Source organism: Rhinoraja longicauda, chromosome 8 (assembly GCF_053455715.1).
Source record: "Rhinoraja longicauda isolate Sanriku21f chromosome 8, sRhiLon1.1, whole genome shotgun sequence".
In the NCBI taxonomy this organism is placed as follows: Eukaryota; Metazoa; Chordata; class Chondrichthyes; order Rajiformes; family Arhynchobatidae; genus Rhinoraja; species Rhinoraja longicauda.
Window position 1 is genome coordinate 41762805 of NC_135960.1, and position 24636 is coordinate 41787440.

The window sequence follows — 24636 nt, forward strand, 5'->3', positions numbered from 1 at the left end:
GGTTGGAGGAGGTGTAAGTAAACCTCTGCCACTCCTGAAAAGACTGTCAGGGCCCCTGGATGGAGTCAAACTTGTCAAAGACCTTGTTCAAGTTAATATGAGGACACTCCTGTCCTCATTGACCTTCGTGGTTAATCCTTCCAAAATCTCAATCCAATTCCTGAGACATAATCTCCCACACACACAACTGTGCTGACTACCCCTAATCATCGTGGGACTGCACGGTGGCGCAGTGGTAAAGTTGCTGCCTTACAACACCAGGGACCCGGGTTCGATCCTGACTATGGGTGCTGTCTATACGGAGTTTGTACGTGGATTTTTTCTGGGATCTCCTTTCCTCCCACACTCCAAAGATGTACAGGATTGTAGGTTAAATGACCTGCCAGAAATGTACAATTGTCCCTAGTGTGTAGGATAGTGTTAATGTGCTGGTTGGCGCAGACCCAGTGGCTCCACCTTTCCTGGGACATCGGCTCCGATTGTTCTGGACCTTTTCATATGACTAGTTTCCCCCCCCCCCCTAACTCTCAGTCTGAAGAACAGTCTCAACCCAAAAAGTCACCTATTCCTTTTTATCTGACCCGCTGAGTTTCTCCAGCATTTTGTGTCTACCTGTTTCCGCATTGTATCTCTAAACTAAACTAAACCCGTTTTTCCAAATACATATTTATCTTAACTCATGGAATCCCTTCCAGTAACATACCTACCACACATGGTAAGCTTACTGGTTTATAGTTCCCAGGTTTTTCTTTGCAGCCCTTCTTTAATAAAGACGCAACATTACCAACCTCGTCACCCAGCACCTCACTCATGACTAACGATGATGCACATATTTCACACTGGGCTCCTGCAATTTCTTCTCTAGATTCCCACAACGTTCATAAGTTCAAAAGTGATAGTAGCAGAATTAGGCCATTCAGCCCATCAAGTCTACGCCATTCAATCATGGCTGATCTATCTTCCCCTCTCAAACCGCATTTTCTGCCTCCTCCCTATAACCCCTGACACCCTTGTTTGTTTTTGTATGCACCTAATCAAGCCCCGGATAATTTATCCAAAATAAACCATCTGCTATTCCTTGATCATTTGGTCTAGTTGATCAAGATCCCATTCGACTTGTAGATAAGCTTCTTCATTGTCCACTATACCACCAATCCTAGTGTCAACCACAAATCTACTAACCATTCCACCTACATTCATATCCAAATCATTAACATAAATAATGAACAACAGTGGAGTCAGCACCAATCCCTGCAGTACACCATTTATTACAAACCTTTGGATCTGGAAAATCACCCCTCTACCTCTACCCCTACCCCCTCCCCCCACGCTCAGTCTCCTACATTGAAGCCACTTTTATATCCAATTGGCAAATGATCCAACCTTCCAGACCAGCCTACCACGAGGAGCTTTATCAAAGGAGGATATCAAACACTTGCCCTCTTCTGAGCGCGAGACAGATGTGGAGATATTTACTTCACAACTTACCATCCCCCACTTGCATTTCGTAAAATTTGAATATTGCAATAGATTTTATTTATATATTTGGTTATTTCTTAACCAAAGAATGTGGCAGCATCACGTGTCATACGAGCATTGCATGCTAGTACAACTTGCGTATTTCAGAGGATTCAATAAGGTATATTGGTGAATTGTGCACAGCATTCAAAATGTCGATTTAAACTGTTACTCAAATGAAATGAATGAATGAATGAATGAATATAATGAATGAATATAACTTTATTGTCATTCAAAACTATACACCAGACGAGTGCATATTTGAACGGAATTCCGTTGCAACTGGCTCACAATGTAACACCAAATAATAAAAATTGATTAAAGAAGAATAAATAAATAGGTAACTCGCACATAAAATAATGGCAGCGGATCATTGTGAATTCAAGAGTATGATGGCTCGGGGGAAGAAGCTATTTCAGAACCTGGCTGTTCTGCTCCGTATGCTGCAGTGCCTTTGACCAGAGGGCAGCAGGGTGAACAGTCCATGATGGATATGGGTGGGGTCTTTAATGATGTTTTTGGCCTTGGACAGGCAGCATTTGTGTGCAATGTCCTGGATGGAAGAAAGGGAAGTCCCGATGATTTTCTCAGCCGTCCTCACCACTCTCTGCGCAGACTTCCAGTCTGAGGCTTTGGAGTCCCCAAACCAGACAGAGATGCAGTTGATCAGTATGCTCTCTATGGTGCCTCTGTAGAAAGTGATGAGGATGGGATGGGGGAGGTGTGCAGTTTAGCACCATATACAGAAGGGTTTAAAGTCGCTTATGTAAAGGTTGGATGACAAGACAACATTTTTTGCTGCACAAAACCCAGGCTATAGAAATAATAGGAGTGATGGACTTCACACCAGCTTTCAATGTAGTTGATATACTTATCAACCATAGTCCTTGACAGCAATGTAGGTGAAGTCAGCAGGCAGGAGAACAGAATTTAAAGCATTAGAGACATTATAACTGGCATCTGAAAGAAAACTGAAGGAATGGTGAAGCAAAATCTTGGAGTTTATATACCTTGCACAGGGATAGATCATGCCAAAATGCATGAGCAGCCTTCAAAACAATGAGCTGTCCTTCCAAGTTGCTCCCAATAACACTTAGGAAAGGAGGAACCAATTTCACAAGGCTTCAGCCAACTCTCGGGAGTTTGGGAACTTTTAAGTAACCCATGCTCAACATTGAACAAGTGTCAAGCCTGATGCACCATGAATCGTGTGAGGACTACATTCTTTCATAGGAAATAATAAGAACGAGAGTACCAAGCAGAAAAAGACATAACTTTCACAAAAAAGTGTTCTCTGAAAATCCAGCATCCAAATCCTGGAGAATAGCTTACCTTGCTTTTTTAAGTGAACGCCTCCATCTCTCATCTTCTCCCACAACCCATAGCACTGACTGCCCTTCGCACACACAATGGTGCCATTTTCCTGGTTGATGCGTTCTTCACTGATGCCATGGTCCTCAGAGTGTGTAAACGAGTCTTTGAAGGCACAGCGCCTCTCATTACTCTGGGCAGCTAGAATTGAAAATAAAAAAAGTTAAGGAAAATATTCTAACTTTAAAATTTCAGAGGTATCGGAGACAATGAAACAGACAAATTCTCTCTGTGCAAATACTATCAGCACCTCACATTGATAAATGGTCACTTTAAGAACTAGCTTCGACATGATCTATTCTCCTTTCCTCACTTTCCAGCAATTCCATTACTTCTGTATGTAAATGAGTATTTTTCTATCCTTTGCTTTCAGATCTTATCGTTTCCATCAGTTGTTTTAATGGAAAGAAAACCTTCCATTTGTGGAACACCTAAAGCAATCATACAGCAAGTGTTACCAATTAATTAATTGGAAATGCAATTAATGTGACATTGAAGGAGCATACAGCAGCCAGTTTTCACAACAATATTTCACAAGCAGCAAAGTGAATCAACCTGTGATATGTTATCAGATTGCATTAATTTAGGGAGAATCGCCTGTTGCTTTCTTAGTAGGTAATGGATTTCCTCATATCCAACTGAATCACAATATGTCTCAGCATAACATCTCATCTCCAGAAATGCACTTCTGAGATACAGCAATATTCTCCACATTGGCATGCTCAAGATTAGAAAAAACATAAATTCTGGAATAGGACTTGAATATTGAATTAGGGCCACAATGGACCAAGAGCGATATTATATTATGCAAGGAAGAAAATCACTTTCCTTCAAGCTTCATAACTTAACTTCCTTAATGATTAGTTTTATGCCCATGAAAATGAGAGTGAGAATGCCATATCTGTACAGTTCATCCTTTTGTTCCATTTCATTTTTGTTGTAAAATTTTGAATATTTAGATGCATATGGCAGTGAACAATTGTAGGAATGTGAAACATCAATCCTATCTTCTTCACTCTGATGCTCCTTAATTACTAATTGGTTCCAGTGATTTCTATTTTTATTCTTGAACAACACCAATGGACATTTCCAATTTGGGCAATAGGTTCCAGCTCGTACATTGTCCCAACATTCCCAAGTGCATAATAATAATGAAAATTAAAACTCCAACAACAACTTTTCAACTCCTTCCACATATATTCATGAATAAGTATCTTGGGAAGTGCTTTTTCTTGAAAGTACTCTTCCTCTCGCCACCTTACTAAATTAAATCCAATTTATTCACTTTTGCACAAGCAAATCTGCACTTTCTCTGCGGGCTGTCTCCTGTTTTAATTTTCTGCATGATAATTATTTTTCCAAAAGTAAACTTTAGTCACAATAAACAATATATCCAAAACAAAACTGCGTAAAAACTCTTCAGATTTCTCAGGGTCTATGTATTCATTAGTGCCATACTCAGTAGTGTTCTCAACTATCTGTAAACCAAACAAAACACCCTTGCCACTCATGTGCCCCCCTGACGTAATACAATACAATACAATATATCTTTATTGTCATTGTACAGGGGTACAACGAGATTGGGAATGCACCGCCCATACGATGCAATAATTTAATTAGCTAGTCAGTATTAATTATTAATTTAAACAACCCAACGAAACAAATTGTAACAGTTTTAAAACAGAATTTTTTACAGTTTTAAAATTTAAAACAGTTTTAAAATAGCCATTGATTGCCCTATTTGAGGGCTGCCCCAATAGATTCTGGTCCTCCATATTCCCCAGTCAACGCTTGGTCTCATTAATATATAGGAGTCCACACCTAGAACTATATGTCAATGAGACCAAGCATTGACTGGGGATCGTTTCACTAAACACCTCTGTTCAGTCTGCCTGGGCCTACGCGATCTTCCGGTTGCTAAACACCTTAACTCCCCCTCCCATTCTAACTTTTCTGTCTTAGGCGTCCTACACTGTCAGAGTGAGCCCAACCACCAATTTGAGGAACAGCACCTCATATTTCGCTTGGTCAGCTAACAACCCAGCATTATTAATGATGATTTCTCCAACTTCAAGTAACTCTTGATTTCCCTCTCTCTCTGCCCCTCCCCCACCCTAGTTCTCCTAACTGATTAATTCTAATCCTCCTGATTAATTTTATTGTTTATATGCCTCGTTGTCATCTTCCCCATAGCTAACAATGAACCATTCTACATTTCCTTGAGGGGGGTGGGGAGAAGGGGGGGGGGGGGGGGGGGGGGGTGGGGAGAGGCGGGGTGGGGAGAGGAGAGGTGTTGCACCAATGCAGGAGAGGTTTGGGCCCAACAGGTTCCCTTGGTCTAGTTAACTATAAAATTTCATCAACTGTACTACCAACTTCCACTCTGCCCACAAATTCATTTGAACGATCTCTGTCACTTCTCTCCATTTTCTCGATCTCAGCACTTTGTGTATCCATACAGAAATATTGTAGGGATAGAAAACAATACTAAGATTATAGTTAAACTTGTTTGAATAATTGAAAATACAATCTGAATCCTAAGTACATCTTGAAATCTATTTTTTGCACGTTGAAATCAATGCAGCAACCTAAGCACTACTGTGAAAGGTGCTGTTCGCATGGTAACAGTCCATTCGTATTATACAATTTCAATGTAGCTGAAATAACAAATGCTTCAAGTTCTCAACACACTTGCAACGTTTTAGCTGTAGGGTTTATTCATAGTCAAAAGTAGTAATGCCACACATGCAAATTCTTAAAGGTTATGTTCATGATGATATTTCTAACCACAAACCTGAACTAGTGTAACACTCTCTGGGCTATTATGAGATAAACACTCACCCTGCCCATTTCTAGAGGAAAATACTATTGCGACTGGCAGGTAAGGTAGAGGCTCATCTTATTAGAATGTGCACATGTTAAAAAGGGTTTAGTGCTACAAAATGATAGCAAATAGCAAATATGAACTGTAGACATGAAATGTTACACAACATAGAGGCACCAACAGATAAAGAGAATGAGCACAATGGTTGGAGCAGGAAATAACAAATTTTTATTTTTATCCAACACAAATATTTATTCATTTATACAAAATAACTCGTGTCTTATAATGCTTATATGGCACAGTAATACAAGCATGTGGTATTAAACTCCAAGATCTTTAACTTTTATACTTCCAGCTTTGTACAAAGAAACAGTAATAAATTCCAATTCACAATTCACTCCCAAGCCTACAAAGACCACATACAGCACTATAAAGATGCCCTCTCCCGTGCCCACTCCACCTACTACTCTCAAATAATTCACTCTGGCTCCGGAAACCCAAAAACACTCTTCTCTACAATAAACAAACTCCTCAGCCCCCTGGACACCATCTCCCAAACATTCACAGTTGACAAATGCACCACTTTCCTTTCATTCTTCCAAAGCAAAATAGACAACATCTACAGCACCTTAACCACCAACGCACCTGCTCCCCCTCAAACCACCTGCCCCCCCTTATCCTGTCAGCCCCTGCCTCAGTTCTCCCCAATCTCCACCACCGACCTCTCTGATCTCTTCACAGGAATAAAAACTGCCACCTGCTCTCTGGACCCCATCCCCTCCAGCTTTGTCAAGGCCTGCCTTCCTGCTCTCTCTCCACTTATCACTGCAACAATAAACTCCTCCCTGTCCACTGGCATCGTCCCGCCATCCCTCAAAATCGCTGTTGTCACCCCCATTCTGAAAAAACCTGGTCTAAACCCTGACACCCCAAACAACTTCAGACCAATCTCCAACCTACCCGTTCTGTCCAAAGTTTTGGAACGTGCTGTAGCTTCCCAACTCAAATACCACCTCTCTACCAATAACCTGTATGAAACTTTCCAATCCGGATTCCGCTCAAACCACTGTACTGAAACTGCGCTCCTCAAAATCACAAACGACATTCTCCTCTCCTCCGACGCTGGCAACCTCAACATCCTCATCCTACTTGACCTCAGCGCCGCCTTTGACACCATAAATCACTCCATTCTCCTCAGTCCTTGGCCCCCTCCTCTTCATCCTCTACCTGTTCCCCCTTGGTCAATTAATCCGCCGTCATGGTCTCAACTTCCACTGCTTCGCCGATGATATCCAGCTCCTCATCTCCACCAAGTCAATCTCCCCCACCACACACTCTACACTGACAAACTGCATCACTGAAATAAAATCTTGGCTTCAATCAAACTTCCTCAAACTCAATTGCAACAAATCTGAAATCATCATCATTGGTCCAAAAACGCTCACCAAATCCACCCAAAACTTCATCCTCAACATTGATGGTCTCCCAGTATCCACCTCACCTCACATCCGGAATCTTGGAATCATCCTTGATCAAACCCTCTCCTTCGACAAACACATCAAACACATCACAAAGACAGCCTTCTTCCACTTCAAAAACATTGCCCGTCTCCGTCCATCCCTCTCCTCCACAGCTGCAGAAACCCTCATCCACGCCTTCATCACCTCCCGTCTGGACTACTGCAACAGCCTCCTCTATGGCGCACCCTCAAAAATCATCAATAAACTTCAATACATTCAAAACTCCGCTGCCCGTCTACTCACACACACCTCGATCCGTGACCATATCACCCCCGTCCTTTATAAACTCCACTGGCTCCCCATCCCCCAGAGAATCCAGTACAAAATCCTCCTCATAACCTACAAAGCCCTCCATAACCTGGCCCCATCCTACCTGACCGACCTCCTCCACAGGCACACTCCCACCTGCACCCTCCGCTCTGCCGCTGCCAATCTCTTTATCCCCCCACATCCGGACTAAACTCAGATCCTGGGGGGACAGGGCTTTCTCCATCGCTGCTCCCACCCTATGGAACTCACTACCCCAAACCGTTAGAGACTCCTCCACACTCACCACATTCAAAACATCGCTGAAGTCTCACCTGTTCAGTACTGCCTTCAACCACTGAAGGTCACCTCACCTTCTGTCTCCTTTCTCTGTTCATTTATTTATTTACTTATTTATCTATTTATTCATTTCCCTATGTTCTCAAAATCTCTGAAAAGCGTCTTTGAGTATATGAAAAGCGCTATATAAATAAAATGCATTATTATTATTATTATTATTATTAAACAGCAAAGCACGTAACTGTGCGAGGGACATGCCTATGTTCTTATCAGAAGCAGTCACAGATGATGTGTGCAGACTACAAAAACACCTATTAGGCAGCCCTTGAATTTATCCTGTACCATAATGTCTAACTGGAGTCCAGCTGTCATTACACTTATTATTGATTAACTGCTTGCTGTATTAAATCCACAGCTGCTTCTTTACATATTTGATTTGAAAATGTTTGTGAAATGGAAAGTCAATGTGATAATAAATTATTACGTTACAAATCCTTCTCAAAATACTATATTTTCATCTATCCAAAGATGTGATTGTTCATGTCCACTTGTGCATATACATATCTACCTATATTTCTGCACTTTGAATTAATGACATAATATGAACAATTTTAACCCAGATACCAGGCTTACCCAAATCACAAGCTGTGCCCACCAGTCATTAAACAAAAATAAATTAACTGAATCCTACAAAGCTTATGGCAGCAGATTCCAATTTCCACTGGAACCAAAAATATTCAACGTTGATCTACTAATTGAAGGTCTCATTTTTAGTAGCATGGAAGAGGAAAAGATCCAGGTAAGAGACACCTTAAATATGACCATCTTCAAGAAAGGAGACTCATCCAACACGGTAACTCCAAAGGAGTCTTCCTGCTTCTACCCAAAGGAAAGTCATTGCCCGAAGATAGACCAAAATGCTGGAGTAACTCAGCCGGGACAGGCAGCATCTCTGGAGAGAAGGAGTGGGTGACGTTTCGGGTCGTGACCTTTCTTCAGACTGATGTCAGGGGCCCGCTGAGTTACTCCAGCGTTTTCTGTCTACCTTCAATTTAAACCAGCATCTGCAGTTCTTTCCTACACAAGTCATCACCAGAGTTACCCTCAACTGTCTTCTGACAGTGGCTAAATGCTCTTCAAATCACTTTGTGGATACTGTACACTTGGAAGCACAGTAGAAATAACAATAACAATGCCGTGTTGAGCACCAGTCATGCCGCATGGCGTGCCACCTCTCTAAAGCCTCTGATATGGTACACTATGACTGTGTTGCAACACCTTCAGATTTAACCAATCCCCAGAAATTCATCTCATCATAAATTTGATTCAAGATGCTTGCAGGTCATGATCCTAACCAGCGTCCAGGGCAGTAAGAAGCAAGACTGCATCGTTATCCCAATGCTATTTCTCATCAGCCTTGCCATAATGTTATATCTCACCTCCAACGAGTTCATCCAGAAGCCTAATGACAAGTTGTTTAATTGCATCTGCCATGGCGTCAGGAATGATGCCAGCTCAACAATGATAGGCATATGAGTGAGGTCAAAAAAGAGGAAAAGATCCCAGCGCTTGCAAGAGGCATACAACGGGGGTCAAAAATGTACACACAAAATTACCAGTTTCAAGCCCCTTTTAGTGCATTTCAAAGTAAAAACAGACATTGCAAAATAATGTGAATATGTCACTGTACACTAATATGTGAATATGTCACTGTACACTAATAACATTTTGACGTAAATTGATAATCAGCCCAAAAAGGTGGTAATTGGCTTTTCTGCTGTGTTTTATATTTTAACCGTCTTAATTAATTTAGTTATATAATCTTGCACTTCAATTTAATATTTACTCATTACAGTTCCATCACTGATTTTCTGGCACTCTTGGTTCCAGAGCTTTGCTGGTTTATCCAGCAGGCCAAAGAAGGCAGCTATGGGGATAGATTTGCTGGCTCCAGTTGGGCTGGAGTTCCAGAGCCCCGGCCGCAGGTTGCAAATTCAACCCACCAATCGGCCATGGAAGTCCCAATGAGGTCAAGATTGGCTGCCTTGCCCAGCCTGGGTGCCACATTTCCGGGGAGACTTCCAGAGCGCGTGGAGGGGATTTCTCGCGGAACCCCTAGCGACCTCTAGTGGAACCCTAGTGTTCATTACAAGTCTATACATCGTTTATTTTTTTTCTTTATTTTTTTTAATCCGATTTCTCCGTTTATTTGGCAAAGTGAAAAACACGGAAAACAGGCAAAAAGCACGGAAAATGGATTTTAAAACCGCGGGAATGCAGAATATTCACATGCCTGCAATGAGCACACTGATACTCCAAGTAGGGTGAGATGACATCATATGGTTTATTTATAATGACATGGATTTCCAGCATGTAGGGGGCGGCATCCTTCATCGCCAGTGTGGAGTTGAGGAGGAGCTGGCGATGTTGGCCTTACACCGGCAGCTCAATGCTGATGTGAGGATGCAGCGCACCAATGCCAGGTTTAAACACGTGCGCGCGCGTACACACACGCTTATGTTCACACTCACCCACCCATACATTTCTTCAGTTCATACTACTAAGCTCTTCTACCCCAGCCTACTCTCATCTACAGTTTTTCAGTTTAGACTTGATCTGAAAATAAAGTATTATCGTATCGTATCATAGGACTACATTTAAATTTCAGCCCAAATTTCACTTTTCAAATCTCAGAAACAGGGATTGAAACCACAAGCCTTTGATATTGATATGAAGGTTACCAATTGATGCAAAAATACAAAAGTTCCATTTCAGAATAAACCTCACCGTAAATAAAAGCCAATTGTAAACTCTATTATACTCCCTGGTTGTGATTTTGTTGTTGTCACTGTTCCTTTTCATTCTCTTGAGGCAATGGTTCTTACTGGGGTAGGCAGACACCAAAACAGCCACCTTACTACAATGGTTGTTCCATAAAGTGTCACTGGCAATTATTGAGCACCATTCAAAGTTCTGCTAACCCCCAGTTGTACCAGCTTCAAGAACATTCTATACATCGTCAGCAAATTCACTCATTGAACTTATTGAAGCAATGGCCAAAAAAGCACACCATGCCTCTACTTCCTGAGAAGGCTTTGGAAGTTCAGCATGTCCCCAGCAACTCTCACTAACTTCTACAGACGCTCCGTAGAAAGCGGTATTATCGGGGTGCATCACAGCAAGGTTTGGGAGCAGCTCCATCCAAGATCTCAAGAAATTGCAGAGAATTGTGGATGCAGCCCAGACCTTCACACAAACCTCCCTCCCATTGGCTTAATTTACACCTCAAGCTGCTGCCTCGGCTAGACCACCAGCGTAATCAAGGATGAATCGCACCCTGACCACTTGCTCTTCTCCCCTCTGTATCAGGCAACTGAACCATTCTACCAACAACAAGAGAGCAGTCCTGAGCTACTATCTACCTCATTGGAGACCCTCGGACTATCTTTGATCAGACTTTACTGGACTTTAGCTTGCACTAAAGGTTATTCCCTTTATCATGTACTTGTACACTGTGGATGACTTGATTGTAATCATGTATTGTCTTTCCGCTGACTGATTAGCACGCAAAAGCTTTTCACTGCACCTTGATACACATGACAATAAACTTAACTCAAACTCAATAGCAAGAATAATTATGGAGACCTTACTGTCACCTCAAGATTTGGAAATCTCCCACAATCTGGCATCTTTGTGGTCTGAATGGCTGAATCATTCCCGGAGCCATCACAAATCTAAAATTGAACTATTTCAGGTTGACGAATTTTTGGTGAATTAATTCCAACCAAGTAATTGTGGTGTTTACCTTTTTGTTAATGCCTCCATTGTGATAGGGTATGTGTAGCAAGAAAATTGGAAGAATGATTGACAGTGAAGAAAGTTGTCCAAGGATACAGCAGGACATAGGTCAACTGGAAAGTTGGGCAGAAGATTGGCAGATTGAATTTCATCCAGAAAAGTGAGGTAATGCGTCTTTGAAGGCAAAATTCTCGTAGGACATGGAGTAAATAGCAGGGACCAGGGAGGGTTGATCTACAGAGGGACCTTGGAATGCAAATCGATGACTTCCTGAAAGTGGCAACACAGATGAATAGGGTAGTAAAAAAGGCATTTGGTATGCTTGCCATCATAGGCCGAGATATTGAATATAAGAATTGGGACATCATGTTGCAGCTGTACAAAACGATGGTTGGACTGCACTTGGATTATTGTGTACAGTTCTGATCACCAAACTGTGGAAAGGATGCGGTAGCAATAAATTGCAGAAGAGATTCACCAGGATGATACCTGGACTGGAGGACTAGAAGATTGGACAGACTAAACTTATTCTCATTGGAACGCAGGAGGCAGAGGAATTACATTTTAGGTTTATAAAATTATGAGGGGCTTAGATAGTCAAATTCTTTTTTCCCAGGGCAGGGGAAATCAAAAACAAGAGAGCAGAGATTTAAGATGAGGGAGGTGAAATTTATAAAAGACTTGAGGGGTAAGTTACAGAGAAGATGAGGAAGGGTGGATAAGGCATAAGGACAGAAAGAGAAATCAAAACCACGCAGTCAATTAAACAAAAGAAACAGAGGGAAATCTCAATTGAAAGAAAAACAGTTGTTCAAAGCTGGCCTTCCTGTTCAAGAATTGGCAGTGATTTGAACAGTAAATGAAAATAAAAAGCACTTGCTGGAAATCTGAAATTTAAAAAAACAGATTAGTACTGGTGTCAGGGGTTATGGGGAGTCAGAAGAGTGAGATTGAGAGGGAGAGATAGATCAGCGATGATTGACTTGATAGTCAAGATAGACTTGATGGGCCAAATGGCCTAACTCTGCTCCTAAAGATTTTTTAAAAAACACTGAAACACCCAGGCTAAGCAGCGTCTGTGAAAGCGAGAGTGTTAAATGAAACATTGTAGACACAAGGCACTGCAGATGCTGGAACATTGCGCAAAAAACAAACTGCTGGAGGCACACGTGCAACTTTTAAGCACCAATTAGACAGGAACATGGATAGGACAGGTTTAGAGGGAAATGGGCCAAACACAGGCAGGTGAGACTGGTGTGAATGGGACAAGTTGGTCGGTGTGGACAAATTGGCCCAAAGGGCCTGTTTTCACACCGTATGACTCTATGATAACTCAGCGAGTCAGGAAGAATCAGAAAAAAAAGAAAAAAAAGATGCGTTTTGGGTCAAGAACAATCTTCATACTAATGGAATGGAGGGAGGTACCTGGTGGGGAATAGGTGATAAGTAGATTCAGGTGAGGAGAGGTTGAATCAAGTGGGGGGGGGAGAAATCATTAAACAATGGGCATTTGGACAAAGCCTATAGTCATGTAAATTTTTTATAATGTTCTGGATCCTCATGATAAAGGATATCGAAAGGAAAAAAATAATTTCAAAAGGTACATTTTAATTTTGTTTAAATTCTGTGCTGGAAATAGCTAAGAAAATAGAACTTTTGCTGTTAAAGGAAATGTAGCTGCTGGGATAAGAATCTATATTCAAAAGGATTCAAATTGTTGATGTAACAAAAGGTCAGGCCGCATCTCTGGAGAACATGGATAGGTGATGTTTTGGGTCGAGCCCCTTCTTCAGAAACTATATTATTGTTTACATGGAAAGATGAAGCTATGCACAAAATTAGAGTCAACTGAAAATGTTGAATTAAGTCTCTGAACGATCTTAAAAAAGACTCCCCCACCACAAAACCACAATGGCTGCAGTACTTCCTCTTGTGGTCTGTTGTCAAATAATCAGTAGTGAAAGAAGTACCCAATGATTAAAATGCCCAGCCTAGTTTTAAAGAGGTTTGAGAATGTTAGATATTTTGAGATGCTCAACCAGAAAAATTGCAGTTTTTTCTTTTTAAAAATCTCTTCCAGTTCCCTGAGGATTTTGGGAGGTAAAATTCAGATATCACCTCTCCTCTGCAAAATCCTCAAATGACATTTTTCAAGTGTGTGCCTTGAAGGTAATTGAACAACTAGATATCTGATTAGAAAAAAAAGACCGATCATTCATTCACATCTTTAAAAATCTTGACGCATTCCAAAGTGCTTTACAGCTGCAATCAAAATAATATTTTTCAAGTATAAGTAACATTGCGAACTACTGTAAAAACATAGCATCCAGCTTAGACCCAACAGATCTCAAAATCAGTATCGGCCACATTCAGGTGACCCCAGTTTACAAATACCCAACTTAGAGCGAGCATTTGGGAAATAAGGTGGAAGAGTATTATTCTGGCTGGAGATGGGCAGCCAGTGATGTCTACTGGGATTAGTGCTGGAACCTCTTGTTGTGATAAATGATGTGGACTTACATGTAGAAACATGAAAATGCAGATGCTGGCTTGCACAAAAGGACACAAGGTGCTGGAGTAATTAAGTGTGTCAAGCAGCATCTCTGGATAACATGGATAGGTAATGTTTCAGGTCGGGACTCTTCTTCAGACTAATTATGAGGGGCAGGGAGGGCTGTAAGAGAGGAAAGGCAGGGCAAAGCATTGCAAGCAATAGGTGGACACAGGAAAGTGCTTTATTTGATAGACAGATAGTTGGCACAAAGGCTAGAAGTTAGACCAAAAGATGTGAGGCAGACAGACAGATTGAAGAGTTGCAAATAGTGAAGCCAGAGGAGAGAATGTGGGAGGGGGAAGGAGAGAAATAGGTGTGAGTTCAGGTGGGAAACAGGGAAGGGGGATGTGGGGGTAAAAGAGGATGGGGAGGGGATTGGGTTGTTAGATGTCACCTAAAATTGGAAATTCACTATTCCTGCCGTTAGGTTGCAAGCTACGCAAAGGGAGCACGAGGAGCTGTTCCTCCAGTTTGCACGTGGCCTCATTCCACTCTGCCAATGGTCACCGAATCTATACTTGGTTTCACCGGATGCAGATGAGGTTAGAGGAGGTGCATGTGAACCTCTGTCTCACCTGGAAGTACTGCTGGGATCTCTGGATGGAGGCAAGAGAGAGGTATAGGGACAGCTGCTACATCTCCTGCGGTTACAGAAGAAAATACCTGGGGAAGGAGTGGTTTAGGTGGGAAGGGGTGGGTAAACCAAGGAGTTGCAGAGGGAATGGTCTCTGCGCAAGGCAGAAAGGGGTGGAAAGATGTTCTCTGGTGGCAAGGTCACTTTGGAGGTGACAGAATGTCAGAGGATGATATGTTGGATGCAATCGTGAAATGTTGCACTTTCGAAGGTCGAATGTAAAAGGGAAGGTACAGAGTTAATGGCAGGATCCATAACAGCACTGATATGCAGAGGCATCTTACGAGTCCATGTCTATAGCTTCTTAAGAGTAGCAACGGAAGTAGATAGAGTGGTAAAAAAGATATATATGGTATGCTCCTCTTCATCGGTCAGAGCATTGAGTACAAGTTGGAACGTGATGTTGCCGTTTTATAAAATGTTGGTTTGGCTGTATTTAAATTATTAGATACACCCGAGGATAGCCTGGACTCAAGTTAGATATCCAAAATATGGTATCTTCCATCATGCAACATGCAATCAGTACCACACAAATGGCAACCTGAATTAGGTGTTTGGAATGAGCTTTGGCCTGCTAGACGTATATATACTATGTGAAACATGGAAACATAGAAAAATTGGTGCAGGAGTAGACCGTTCAGCCCTTCGAGCCAGCACCGCCATTCAATCTGATCATGGCTGATCATCTAAAATTAGTACCTTGTTCCTGCTTTTTCCCCTTATTGCTTGATTGCTTTAGCCCGAAGAGCTAATCTAACTCTCTCTTGAAAACGTCCAGTGAATTGGCCTCCACTGCCTTCTATATAATAATAATAATAATAATAATAATAAGCATTTATTTTATATAGCGCTTTACCAAAAGCTCAAAGCACTTTACAAAAACAGTCATAACATAAAAACAAACAGACAAACTATCCTGACGGAGAAGCGGCGAACAAACAGCGCCAGCGTTCTCTCACGTCAGCGTCCGGCAGTAGACAACAAAAAGCACAGGACACACAGATACAATTTTAACACAAACAGCCATCACAGTGATTGCTCCAGGCACACCCTCACTGTGATGGAAGGCAAAGAAAAGTCATTATCTCCTCCTCATTCTTCTCTCGTGGCGCCACGAGGCGATCGAGGCTCCCGACTTTTGAAGCCCCCACCGGGCGATGGAAAGTCCCAGGGCCGAGCCGGGCCGAGCAGGCCGATGAAGGTCCTGAGCCCCCACCGGGCGATGGAAAGTGCCACGGCCAGGCCACGCAGGGCGATGAGGGGTCTGCGAGCGGGTCGATCAAACCTCGCGCTTCGGGGCGGTCGAAGCTGCTACGGCTGGAGCTCCTGAAAGCCGGCAAATTTCACAGATTCACAACTCTATGGGTGAAGAAATCTTTCCTCATCTCAGTCCTAAATGGCCTACCCCTTATTCTTAAACTGTGACCCCTGGTTCTGGACTCCCCCGACATCAGGAACATTTTTCCTGCTTCTAGCCTGTCCAATCCTTTAGGAATTTTATAGGTTCCTATAAGATCCCCTCTTATCCTTCTAAATTCCAGTGAATATAAACCCAGTCAACCCATTCTTTCATCGTATGTCAGTCTCGCCATCCCGGGAATTAATCTGGTGGACCTACGCTGCACGGCCTCAATGGCAATAATGTCCTTCCTCAAATTAGGAGACCAAAATTGCACACAATACTCCAGGTGCGGTCTCACCAAGGCCCTGTATAACTGCTGTAGGACCTCTTTGCTCCTAAACTCAAATCCTCTCGCAATGAAGGCCAACATGCCATTAGCTCTCTTCACTGCCTGCTGTACCTGCATGCTTACTTTCAGTGACTGATGTGCAAGCACACCCAGGTCTCGTTGCACCTCCCCTTTTCCTAATCTGACACCATTCAGATAATAATCTGCCTTCCTGTTCTTGCCACCAAAGTGGATAACCTCACATTTACTACATTATATTGCATCTGCCCACTTACCTAACCTGTCCAAGTCACCCTGCATCCACATGGCATCCTCATCACAGCTCACACTGCCACCCAGCTTTGTGTCATCCGCAAACTTGGAGATGTCACATTTAATTCCCTTGTCTAAATCGTTGAAGAATAGTTAGGGCAGACAGTCAGACTTTTCCCAGGATCGAATTATCAAAAACTGAGGGCATAGCTTTAAGGTCAAATGGGGAAAGTTTAAAAGAGATGTGCAATGCAAGTTTTGTTTTAAACAGAGTAATTGGTGCCTGAAATATTTTGGATTATGCCTTCACATCATAAGACAACTTAGTATATGTATTGGACACAAAAAGCGAGACTAATTCAGCGAGTCAGGGAGCATCGCTGGAGGATATGGATAGGCAATAATTCTGATCGGGTCCCTTCTTCAGACTCCAACCCAAAACATTGCCTATGCATGTCGTACAGAGGTTTTGCATATCCCATTGAGTTACTCCAGCACTTTTTTTTTCTACACAAAATCCCAGCATCTGCAGTTCCTGGTGTCTATTTAGTATATATATTTATTGCTTCAGGCAGCTTCAGTTCTTTTCCAGTCCATCCTTGTTTCCAGTGCTGTGTATTTATCCCTGTAGATTTCATGGCTATAATGAAAGATGTGCAGATTAATGGTACATTGGCCATTAGTGGGTAGGTGAGTTATAGAATCTGAGGAGAGATGGTGCAAATGTGGGGAGAATTTTTTATTTAAAAAAAAATCGGATTTATGTAGTGTAAATGGGTAGTTGAAGGTCAGCGTATGTTCAATGAGCCGTAGGGCCTGTTTCAGCATTATATCTCTCTGACTTTAAGGATAAATAGGTATTGAAGGCCATTCCAAAAGAGGTTCACTAGGCTAGCTCTTGGCAGAAGATATCACGAGTAGCTACAGAAACTGTATCTACATTCTTTGGAAATAATATTCGAAGAAGAATGGTTGGCGATCTTAATGAAACACCCATGATCCCAGGGCATGGGAGGGTAGATGCCGAGAAGCTTCCATTCGTAGGAGAACCTCAAACAAGGGAACATGGTCCTTAAAATAATGTGCATAGGAACTTCTCAAAGTTGGTGGTGAATCTCTGACTTTTTCTATTCTGGGGAACTGTGGAGGCTAAATCATTTGAGGCAATTAAAGAAGTGGTAGGGAATTGAAGGCTATGAGGAACTGACACAGAAGAGACAATGCCTGGAGCAGATATGAATACGTGGTGGGTCAGAGTGGCCTATTCCAGCCATTTTTAAATAAATATGTTGAATCAGTGATTGCATCTATTCCCACTGCCAGGCACAGCAGCACAGGAACAGCATTTTCATTATAGCCAATTACATGCTACTGAATAATGAGCGCTAAGCATAAATGTAGAATATTGGATGAGGGCAGTTTACCTTTATGTAAATTGGGATTTTAGAAACACAACCACAGCAGTTCCCATACTTTTTAGATCTTTCTGTCTAAAAACATTTACATTGTTGCTCTAGATTGTTTAACAAGTCACTTTCTTAAACAAACATTCCTAATCATTTTATAGGCGATGGTGTAAACTGAGCCACAAATGCACAGTGCTTTGGTTGGGTAACAGGTCAGTATTGAAATAGCTCCCTCACCAAGCATGTCACAAAACTCATGTTTGATAGAAAATGGGAGTGGACGTCAGGTGTAGACTTAACTTGGAACATCTGGAATACTGCAAATGGTTAAATGTCTCATTTATTGATGCATCAACTGAGAACCCTCTTTTTTGTGCATATGTGTGTCATGATGTAAGGTTATAACTGCCAGTATAGAGAATATGCATTTCATGTTCACATTCCTGCTTCGCAATAGCATCAGATTCACTTACTGGAGTCAATACTGACATTGAACCAAGACAAAGTATGCAGTAAAACCCAAATACTGAACTACAAGCACAAGATTGTCTCGAATGCTAGGTGGGGACTGGTTAAAAAAAAATTGTATAGGTAATTATTACAACATTAAATGTTTTAAATCATTTGAATATCTAACAGTAGCATTGGCACAAGAAACCAATGTATTATCTTCTATGTTTAAAAAAAAATTAGTTCATCCTGACCAGTATTCTTTTGTAAAATATATAGAACGGAATACAAAGAATTGTTATAACACAGCAAAATACAATTTCCTCTACTATTCTTTTAATGTAGCTGTAGAACCCTTTAAATATCTAACATGCTATTTTAATCATTGGCAGAATTTTATCAAATTTCCCATTAATTTCCCATTATACCTACTCCAATGCACCCTTCAACTTCCCCTAATCCCAATTCCTCCATCTCTGCCGTATCTGCGCCCAAGATGAGGTGTTCCATACCAGGACAGAATGTCCTCATTCTTTAAGGAACGGGGTTTCCCACTTCCATCAAAGATGAGGCCCTCACATGTGTCTCCCGTAGTTCTGCTTTTGCTCCACCTCCCCCCAGTTGCAACGGGGACAAAGTCTCCTAGTTCCCACCTTTCACCCCATCAGTAGTCGCATACAACACACAACCCTCGGACATCTTCACCACCTCCAACTGCATCCTACCACTAGTCACATCTTCCCATCTCCACCCCTATCCACTTTCCTCGGAGACCGTTCCCTCCGCAACTCCATAGTTCATTCATCCTATCCAAATAACCCCTTCCCGAAGTTATTTCCACAGCAACCACAGGAGATGCAACATGAAGGTCGAGTCGCAGGTAGAGAAGGTGGTTATTGGCACATTGGTCTTCATTAGTCAGAGTATTGAACATAGAAGTTGGGAGGTCATGTTGCAGTTGTATATGACATTGGTTAGACCACCTTTGTGCCCAGAATTGTGCTCAGTTCTGGGCACCATGTTATAGGAAAGATATTGTCAAAATTGAAAGGGTTCAGAAATTTTTTACGATGATGTTGCCAGGACAAGAGGGTGTGAGCTACAGGGGGATGTTGAGTAGGCTGAGTCTCTATTCCTTAGAGTGCAGGAGGATGAGGGGTGATCTTATAGGTGTATAAAACCATGAGAGGAATAAATTTGGTTGATGCACAGAATCTCTTGCCTAGAGTAGGGGAATTGGGGGCCAGAAGGCATAGGTTCAAGGTGAAGGGGAAAATATTTAATAGGAATCTGAGAGGTAACTTTTTCCTCACAAAGGGTGGTGGGTGTAAGGAACAAGCTGCCAGAGGAGGTAGTTGAGGCTGGGACTATCTCAACATTTAAGAAACAGTTAGACAGGTACATGGATAGGGCAGGTTTGGAGGGATATGAACCAAACGCAGACAGGTGGGACTAGTGTAGCTGGGACATCTTGTCTGGTGTGGGCAAGTTAGGCCGAAAGGCCTGTTTCCACACTGTATCACTCTATGATCTTCAACATGATCCCATCACCAGTCACATCTACCCATCCTCACCCTTTTCGGGAGCGACCACTCCCTCCACAACTCCTGGCTTGCTTATCCTTTCCCACCCAACACACACTCTGCTCTGGCACTTTCCCCAGCAACCTCAGAAGATGTAACACTTATCTCTGCATATTCTCCCTTACTTCCATCCAGGATCCCCAGCCACACTTCCAGATGAGACAAAAGTTCACGTTCCAACCTTGTCTGCTGCTTTCGATATGGCCTCCTTTACAGTCGCAAGTCCAAGCGTTGATTAGGCAACTGTTTTGCTGAACACTTGCACTCTGTACACCAAAGCCTGCTGGAGCCTCTGATTACAAACCATTTTTATCCCCTTCCTACCAACTTTCCCCATCCTTGCCCTCCATCACCAGAGTGAGGCCATATGAAAACATGAAAAACAGCACTCACATTCCGCTTGGGTAGTTTACAACCCAAATAATATAAACAATGAACAATTTCATGTAATGCCTCCTCATACCGTCCCTCTCTTTCCCCCTTATCCTCCTTTCCACCACAGTGCGGACACATTTCTCCCACTCACTCTGCTCCTTTCCAGTCTTTCACGCACTCATCTCCATTCCCGTCCCACAGTGCACTGTAATGCCTCTTTTCCCCCTGCCCCATCCCCTGCCAACCCCATTGCTCCCTCCAGCTTTACATTTCACTCCTCCTCTTCCTTTATCTTACACTTTTTTGTCGCCTTTTTACTCTAACTTTTGTCACTTAACCGCCCACTTAATCACCCCCCCCACCCCCACCCATTTCCACCTATCATTTGCCAGGCTTTTGCCCACCCCAACCTCACTTTTCCAGCTTTCCCTCCCCTACTCCATCAGTCTGAAGGGTCCCGACCCAAAATGTTGTTTGTTCATCGCCTGCCTGACCAATGAATTCCTCCAATACTTTTTTTCCCTGAATCTTTTGTAGTAAGGAAAGACTGTTTTTCCAAGGATGCAGGTGGTCAAGAGATGGTTTAATAGGTATCTGAAATTATGAGGACAAATGGGGTGGATAGTAAAAATTATTTTCCCAGGGCTGGGAAGTTAACTCGAGTGCACGGGTTTAACATGAGATGGGAGAAATTTAAAGGAGATCCGAAGAGTGTTTTTGCACAGAGGTTGGTGGTTATCTGCAACAAGCTGTCAGAGGAAGAAACAATTGCAACATTTAAAATGCATTTAGACAGGTACTTAGATAGGAAAGGCCTAGATGGGCACAGGCCTAATGCAAGCAAATGGGATTAGCATGGACCAGCATCAAGATCAGCCTGCAAGAGCGGGCCATGAGGGCCTGTTTTTTGTGCTGCCCAATTCTACAATGGATAATTGAGGTGTCCAGGACAAGAAGGCATAGGTCTAGGTTGAGAGGTAGGTTTAGTGTAGATAAAATAACTTTTTTCTCCCCACGCAGAGGGTGTTTGTTGTCCGGAATGTGCTGTCTGAAGAGGAGATGGAGGTAAAGACTGTTAGTACTGGAGAAGGATGTAGACATACTTGAATTGCAAAGACATAGAAGCTAATCCCATGAATATGGTGGGCTAAAAGGCCAGCTTCTAGTTTGTACCCTACCCTATGGATCAGTTCTTGGCCCTCAGTTACTCATTAATTTTAGTTGCAAACAGTAGCAAATCTCTGCACTTCTCTTCCCTAGAGTGTTGTGGAAGCTAACTCAGTAGTATTTAAAGTGGAGGTAGATACATTTTTGAAATATTTTGGCGGATTGAGGGCTATGGGGATCTGACACATTGATGAAGATTGGAGGTGGATCCACTGGGATCATATTAAATGGTGGGTCAGACTTGAATTGCCATTTGCTTACTTTTGCTCCTATTTTCCAGTGATCTTGTAAAAATGTAACCACAATGCTTTGTCACCAAGTTCAAATAAAAGCAAATAAAGAACTGTTTTCAGCTGGCAACATTACATGAATGATAAAATGGAAGGAATAATCAAAACACTTTCAATCCCATAAACATCAATACTTTTTGAAAGATGGAGCTCTGGGGCTAGGACCTGATCCACAATAAGACAGACTGAACTTGCTTTTTAGTATCTCGATATCCCCAAGACAGTTCAAATGAGTTCACAACAATATACAACATTTTGCAGTGCTCACAATGTGAGTAAGTGAAGTAATTGATTTGCATAAAACAGGACCAGTAAAATGACCTATCAGTAACGCAAGGTAAAAAGGTAAAAAATGAAAAAGAGCACTCTCCCACTCTTTTGCATCTGATTGGATAGACCATTACTCATATTTACATATTATCTGAAAGACTGCATCAACAACAACCGTAAACTACAATGCCATCTCAAACTAGATTTATGGTTTTAAATGCCTGGTAGAAAAATTGAATCTACAATCAAAATCATTAAATGTATTAAGTGTGAAAACCTGACAGAGCGATTTACCACTCTGTCCTGGACCTGCACTAAACCAGTTTGTGACACGACTAATGGTGATCTTGGATGCTGGAGCAGTGATAGGTTACATTGTAACACTGGTCCAAAGATTATGGGATATTGGTTTAAATATTCAATCTATATATCAGATCAATTTTGATAAATAGAAATCCTCAAAAGTATACTTTGCTTCTTGGTACAATATTATAATTCTTCAGAGTTATGATTAATGATTAGATTTAATTCCATATGCACATGCCAGGGAGGGTATAATAATAAATGTAGTCAGTTCTCTCTATATAGGAACAGCTTATACAGAAGGCTAGCCAAGTGTTTAAATGAAGGGCTCAGATTTTGTTTTAATATCCCTGGCAATCTACCAAAATAACAATAAGAGCTACTCACTTGGACTGATCTTACTTATGGCAATTCTAACGCAACAAACGCTTGCAAGACTCAGGATTTCGTGTATATACAATGCTTCTCAAAAGTACAACTCAGTGAAACATATGCATTTTAAATCTTGATTTATTGGATACCTTTATAGATTAAAAAAAAATTAAATTAGAGACAAAGGGGCAAAGAAGGCAAGGATGGATTTAGGCCAAAAGATTTCCAATTGTTCTGCTGCCGATTAGAGTGGGAGATGGAAAATACATAGAAGGGAAAGCATGGCACTATGCAGTAAAATATTATATGCTAGGTTATTTAGGTTTCCACTGCCAATAAATCGATTTAAACTGACAAAAAACCTAAAGACTAGCTAAAATTGTTTTGTTTTTTAACAAAGTTATGATCTAGTATGCACTGCATAAAAGGGTGGTGGAGGCAATTTCAACAGTTACTTTCTGAATGAGAATTGGGTAAATGTTTTATGGAAATAATTAGCAAGTTGTTGAGAAAAGGGCACGGAAATGGTACTATTGAAGAATGTTTTTAAAGGAGTTGAAAAGGCAGAATAAACCAAATGGATAACTTCCATGCACAATTATTATAAAACTCCCCTTGCATGGTAATCGAGGCAGATTTTCTTCTTTCTATAAAGATTTGGTGATTCAGATTACAATTCACTTTAAGTTCCATTCACTCATCACCCTGTGAATTCTAACCAATACTAGCTTTCAGTTAACCAAAATTTAAATTGTAATTTTATTATCTGTTTCCAAGCTCCTTGGAGTCTTATCTCTCTGTATCTCTAATCGTATCCAATCTTCCACCCAACGTTATTATTTGCTATTTATAATCCCATCCTCCAATCCTAACCATGTGGGGAGAGGGAGGAATGCGACAAACATTTTGAAAAGGTCTTTTAGAGTGGATACAGGATAGTTGATAAATACAGGCCAAGAAATCAAATTCTGTTCAGCAGCTGAAAAGGGGAGATGCTGACCTGATAAAGTTGAACAAAAAATTAGTAGTTCGAGATAAAACCGAGAAATTAAACAAATTAGGCAGTATCTGTGAATCAAGAAATGGAGTTAACATTCCATGTTCATGACCTTTTACCTGTCATCAAAGTTAAAAATCAATTTTGTTTCTCTCTTAGCACTTTACCACTTATGCCTAGGTAGGCTAGATTGCATCAAAATCTGATGTCAAGGAGCATTTAATCAAGTATGGTATCAAAGAACTTGAGCAAAACTTAAATCAAAGAGAATCAAGGAAGAAACTATAATTGGCTGCTGTTATTACAGTAAAGTTTGTTATTACTGAAATGCAATCATCTCAGCCCCAGGAATTATTGGAATTTTCTCAGTCTCAGTCCCAAACAACATCGGCTACTTCACATGTATAACAAGTAAAGAAATGTATTTGAAAGTATTCGTTCAATTCTGTTTATAAATGTTCAGAAAATGAAACAGCATTTTTGTGCACAACCCGCAGGCATTGCCACTTTCATTTCACTGCACATCGAGTATGTGTATGTGACAAATAAATTTGACTTGACTTGACTTGACTTGGATAAAATTTAGGCACAAGCTGAAAAGTGGCAAATAACATTTTGCCAGGCGGAGCCATCTCCATTAGGACAATATTACCACATCCCTTTGGCATTCAAGAGTTTAAGCAGTCACTATTTTCAATACTCTGAAGGTCATTTA

General features: G+C 41.5%; 1 protein-coding gene across 1 annotated transcript in view; it reads right to left on the reverse strand.

The window, feature by feature from the left end:
- The window catches only part of bmpr2b (bone morphogenetic protein receptor, type II b (serine/threonine kinase)), a 170665-nt gene that overhangs the window by 103486 nt on the left and 42543 nt on the right, over positions 1 to 24636 (reverse strand). The window contains exon 2 of the mRNA XM_078403710.1: positions 2851 to 3030. Within this exon, the coding sequence (XP_078259836.1) occupies positions 2851 to 3030 (180 nt within the window). The remainder of the gene's footprint in view (positions 1 to 2850; positions 3031 to 24636) is intronic.